Below are 6,093 nucleotides of genomic sequence, written 5' to 3' on the forward strand. Positions count from 1 at the left end.
AATTAAATTTAGAATTATATAAAAAATAATAATAATAATAATAAGACAAAAATACGAAAAATCGCAATATTATTTATTTAAATCTATAACACTGTAAATGTAATGAAATTTATAGCAGCATCATAAAAAATTTCAATTTTCTGATATTTTTACAAAGTTATTATAAATCTAATAGTCTAAAAGCAGAAAAATGTAAGTAAATAGAATTATTTGTAAATTCTGTTTATTTTTTCTTCTAGGTAAAGGGAAAAAAGTCATTGGTATATTAGGTAGTTCTGCAGAATTGCCATGTGAAGTGGACGTTGAAAAATGTGGCGAAGTTTTTTATACAACTTGGGCAAAAGAAATTTCGAATGAGTGGAAACGTATATATTTCAACGATGGAGGTAGAATGGAGAAAGGACTTCAAGAACTGGCTTTTCCAGATAAAGCAAAATTTTTCATGAACGACTCATCAGCGTACCTTCGAATATCTTATCTTAGAATTGAAGACGAAGGATCTTATCGCTGTGACGTCACCTATACAAAACCTTGTCCTTCTCTAACTTTCTCATCCTTAATAATACAGGGTAAGAGTAAATCGAACCTTCATTCATAACCGGGAGGGTCATTAATCTTTGGCCCATAACTCTTTGAGATGGGTTTGTTAATTTTGACAAGTGGTAAGATAAGAGGAATCGATGAGTACTCTCGGCTCGAGATAGCAGCAAGAACCGAGTATTTGATAGTTGATCGATAAGAAAAATTCTAGCATTTGTTAATGGGCCTGTGTCATGTAAATCACTTTTTAAACAAATAGATCATTTTATGGATACATTTAATTATGTCTTCCTTTTCAATACCTGTCATCCTTTATCTGTATTCCAAAAAGTGGACTTTTAAATGGGCTACGAAACGATTAAAGGCGAACATAACCATGATTCAACGTTGTTACTATCAGTTGAAGAGGAATGGTTGGCAGAATTAAATTATTGGTTCATCCCCGTAATTAACTCCAAATTTTCTATTGCAATCTATTACGAAATTTATCATGGTTTATTTGAAATTTATCACATTTAAACTAAAACTAAGTACCCAATTCGATTATTCGAAGCAATGAAATGATAATTGCCCTTTTACTCTATATATTTTCTCATTTAATTTTATTGATAATTAAATTAAATTATTTTAAATGATCGAAAGAAAAATTATCTCTTGAAAAACTGCTGCAATATGACATTTTTCCTATTTAAATAATCCATCAAACGTAATTTTTTTTAAAAATATATATTTTTTAATTTTAAATTTAAAAAAAAACGAAAGAAAATCTGCATATGTTTAAAATGCTCCAGGCTTTATTTTTCTTATTACTGTATTAATTTTTAAAATTAATTAAAAATCAAGAAATAACATCAAATACTTTAAGTGTAGAGCTATATATCTGCTTTAATAATGATTAAATATTTTAATATCATAGATTAAAAAAAATACAAATTTAATTCTATTAAACTTTAAAGACAATTATTAGATTTATAATTAAATTTTTTTTCATTTATTCATAACATATATTTATCGAATTTAAATTTTTAGTTCGACCAAGTCCTCCAGAAATTCAACACGAAGACAAGTTGATAGAGCATGGTACTATAATAGGTCCTTTTCAAGAAAAATCAGTTCTTTCTTTAGATTGTGAATCGCAGGGAGGTAAACCGACCGCAAAAGTCACATGGTGGAAAGATGATGAAAGCTTAGATTCTGATATATCATACACCAACAACAGTTATGGATCAAAGGACATTAAATCCTCCATTGATTTAACTCTTAGTAGGGATGATATTGGAACCAGATTAATGTGTCGAGTTGAAAACGAAGCTCTCGATAAACCACTCGAAAGCTGGGTTGAAGTTGATTTAAACGGTAAGGAAATCATTTTCTTTCATCAAAAATTCACCAGAAAAAAAGAATATGAACATTAGGAGCCTATACGAAATATTTTTTTATATACTTAAATACTTAGGAAGATTTATTTTTTAAAAATTAATTTAATGTGTTTTAAACTTAATTTAGGTATCCAATTATTTGGAATTACATAAAATAGCATTTAAAATTGTCTTCAGTTCATTTTTATATTGTTATATCACTTATATTTCCTGTTACATTTGAATTATATAAAAATTTTACATCTCAAATATTTAAAAATTCAATTAACTAACTAATGTTTTTAATATTTGAATAAAGAAACCTGAAACCTCAAATTGTAAAGATTAAATAAAGAAAATTAAATCTCAGTTTTCTGAAATAAAATTTATATTTTAACACTTTCAATTTCTCTTAAAGTGTATTATTTTCAAATATTAGTTTTATAATTTTAAATTTATATTTTATGGTTAAATGAAGTTTAAATGAAATTTTTTAGTTAATGAATGAAAGTTATATAAGCAAAGTTTTGTTTTAATTAATTTTGATGAAGGTTTCACTAATATAGTTTTTTAAAATATATGCTAACTATATTAATGAAATGTTCATCAAAATTAAGAAAAACAAAAGTTAATCAAGCCACAAGTTAAGTAAACCAAAATAAAAATTTTATGAATTTGATATTATAAATTGGAACCAATTTGATATTATAAATATGGAACCAATTTTTTATTTAAATTTTAATGGAAATTTCATTAATATAATCATAATTAGCTTGAGAATAATTTGAATTGATAAAGTTTTTGATGATTAATTAAATATTTATTCCAATTATATCATTGGAAAACACTAAAATCTCTTTGCAGCTATCAAAATATAGACATATCCTATGAATGGACAATGTACTGTATGAGAACAATTCTGTGAATTAATTTTTTGTTTTTTTTTTTGTTTAAAGAATTAAATTAAAATCACTCTGTTCCAATATTGTCTTATTTGCCTTTCTTTTAGTTCCATCATTGCCATTTTCTCTAGAATAATCTTGTTTGCTCTTTTGATATATTTCAACTGTTTGATTGTCAACAAAATCAGCAATGACGTTTGTACTGTTTCTGTCTTTCAAATACATTAATGCTGATAGTGAATTTGAAAATCTAAACATTTTTAAACAAATAACTGTAGATTTAATAAACAATATGTAATAACAAATGTATTAAATTCAATAAATTCAATTTATTATTTAAAAATTGATTTAAAAAATACTTTTTAATAATTTTTCAATTTATTTACAATATCTTTATTTATATTGTTTATCTTTAAAGTATTTATTGACTTCTTTTACGGAATGTCCGTAAATAAATTTTAATTTCTATAAAATTGAATCAAAAATAAACTTTTAAAGTTTAAATAAAAGTTTAAGTAATTAAAATATATTTTCCATTTCAAAAACAGAAATTTTTCATATAAAATATTGAGNACAAATATTGTTTTTAAAAAGCTTTTAATACTAGAAAATAATTATTAAAGTATTACTACAATTTATTATTATTATCATTAATAATACATATAATAAACAAAAATATTAATAATGATAGTAATAATAATGATAATATTTTTTTGTACATTTTTATATTTGATTTGATTAACTTTCTAGTGCTTTTTTTTGGATCTATAAGATACAGTTGATGAAATTAGTGAATTGGATATCAAGGAATTTCTCAATAATAATCGATTGAGTATTGTTGAGTCGTCTTCTTTAATTCCCTTTACAATAAAGTTAATTATAAAAATTCAATTTCAATGGTTGTAATCTTCAAAACTTTATTAATTTTTTAGAATAAAATTTAAATATTTTGTCTTACATTTTTATACATAAATTTTTATATATTGTCGACATTTCATTTTTAAATAATTTCTAGCAATTATTCTGGATAATAGTTTTGTACGATGAAAATGCAAAACTGTGTATAAATTGGTTTATACACAGTTATACACAGTTAATTTGGTTTATACACATTTTATAGAAAAATTTCTATAAAAATAGAAATTTTTAATAAATTTAAATTTATAAATAAAATTTAGTTAAATGATATATGAAATATATTAATTTATTTTTATATTTTTAAAATACTTTTTTATGGGAACTTCTTGCTCTTGTTTCAGAGGCTTCCTTACAGAATATATATAAATATTTTTTTATTTTTAGTGAAATTCAACTTGATTTCAATTTTTTTTTCGGAAAAATTGCTTGAAATTCATTACCAAAAAAAAATTGAAAGAATATTTTAATATATTTTCTAAAAAAGCCTCATGAAGCTGAATCAAAGTAGCCGACTCTGGGAATTTCAATTAATAAAATATAATACTCATATATTTTTCTTAATACAATATTAAAATTATTAATTCTAAATTTTTCTGAATTTCCTGGACATAAAAAAGAATTATAAGGAATTATACCCTACAAATCACCTTAAAATACTCTGAAAATTCTAAAGGACAATTTAGTGGGAATATTCAACAAACATTTCCATAATTCTTTCAATTTTTCTACACAGACCTTAACTTTCCTTCGTTAGTTTTATCACTTCTTTGGATTTGTACACAGTTCTATTCATGTACACTCAGGATTTCTCCTCCCTAGAGTCTTCAAACCAACCTAGATATGGTCACTTTGGGCATCTATCCAGATTCTTCTCGCCCTATGACAAGCTTTTACTTTTAGCAGTGTTCTCGCTCTGGCTGTACTGCCATCAGTTCTTAGGTGACACTCGCACCTTTCCTTATCGCTGAAGACATCCTGCCAGCAGGCCACAGTACATATCAACAGATTCATTGGCCTTTTGGAGTAGATCTCCATGCAAGTGTTGCCTTCTTCGCTTTCTGCACCTTTTCTATTCTTCTCTTTTCACCCGTTTTATCTCGTTAACTCCCCAAGAGTCAAAACACTGGAGTAGTTTCTTATCTAGTATCCAAAATTTATATATACAGTATATATATTCAATTCATCGAGCATACACTAACGTAGGAAATTTAGATGTAAGATAGGTTTTTATAATAAAAGTGAGTAATAATTATTAAAAATCTTAAAACAATCCTCAAACAAACCCTAGTTGATAGTAGAGATTTGCCTTTAAGCTTGTATTTTTCGATCTTATCGGTATAGCAATACATCGTCTTGGAATCTCAAGAAAGAAGATTGTCAACCGAAAACAGTTTATCGATGAAACAAAGTTGATGAAATTAATGATTGCGGATGAAATAGAATTCCTCAAAAGAAAATACCATACCAAAGGAATTTATTTCAAACAATACTCTTTATATAGATTCTTTTTCTTCTTCTTTTTTTAGTTTCGATTCTAGATAAGAAGCATCTATCATTTCTGATAACTTTCGAACATTAAAAATAGAAATTTAAAGTGAATAAGAAACCATAAATTAAAATAAAATGAATACTTACACTTATTCAGTGCATAATAAATATAATAGATGTGTTTAGAATATTAAATTTCACAACTATTATACACTCGATCATATTCATGATTAATGAAGTTTACTATAGGATTTAAGGGATAATACACGAACGATTTTTACTAGAATTTTTTAAAAATAAAATAAAATACTTTATGATAAATAATTCATTTTTATTTCTATATTTTCTCAGAATTTTATTATTTTATTTTTATTGTTTAGTTAAACCAATATCGTTAGAAATATCAGGACCAACGGAACCAGTTCAAGAAGGTGATATCATTTCATTGAATTGTACTGTCGAAGGGGCCAAACCAGCTGCCGAAATCACGTGGTATAATGAATCGAATGTTTTGATTCCTTCACCTGAATCCGAAACTGAAAAAATGCCAGATAATACTTATCGTACGATAAGCGAATTAGAAATTGAAGTTACAAAATTCGATCATAAAGGAATATTTTATTGTGAGGGATCAAATGATTTAATTAAAGAAGAACCATTACTAGAATCTTTTAGTATTGAAGTTGAATGTAAGACTTTCTTCTATTTTTATTTAATTTAAAATTCATTATATAATCTTTATAAATTAATTAAATATAAATTTGATTTTTTAATCATCTGTTGGTTGGTTAATTATTTTAAAAAATAATCTAAAATAGGTTTGTTAATAATTTAATTAAAATAAAAAAATGATATTTTATTATTATAATCGAAACTAATTAATATTT

The 6,093-nt window shown here is 24.7% G+C and overlaps 1 protein-coding gene across 3 annotated transcripts in view; it reads left to right on the forward strand.

Annotated features, from left to right (window-relative positions):
• LOC111631844 (B-cell receptor CD22-like) overlaps positions 1 to 6,093 on the forward strand; it is a 92,761-nt gene that overhangs the window by 46,349 nt on the left and 40,319 nt on the right. For all 3 annotated transcript variants that reach the window (XM_023376171.1, XM_023376170.1, XM_023376172.1), the window contains exons 2-4: positions 240 to 569; positions 1,570 to 1,896; positions 5,587 to 5,895. In XM_023376171.1, coding sequence (XP_023231939.1) covers positions 240 to 569; positions 1,570 to 1,896; positions 5,587 to 5,895 — 966 coding nt within the window. The remainder of the gene's footprint in view (positions 1 to 239; positions 570 to 1,569; positions 1,897 to 5,586; positions 5,896 to 6,093) is intronic.

Source organism: Centruroides sculpturatus, unplaced genomic scaffold, assembly GCF_000671375.1.
Source record: "Centruroides sculpturatus isolate CEXI.00-Female unplaced genomic scaffold, Cexi_2.0 scaffold591, whole genome shotgun sequence".
NCBI lineage: Eukaryota > Metazoa > Arthropoda > Arachnida > Scorpiones > Buthidae > Centruroides > Centruroides sculpturatus.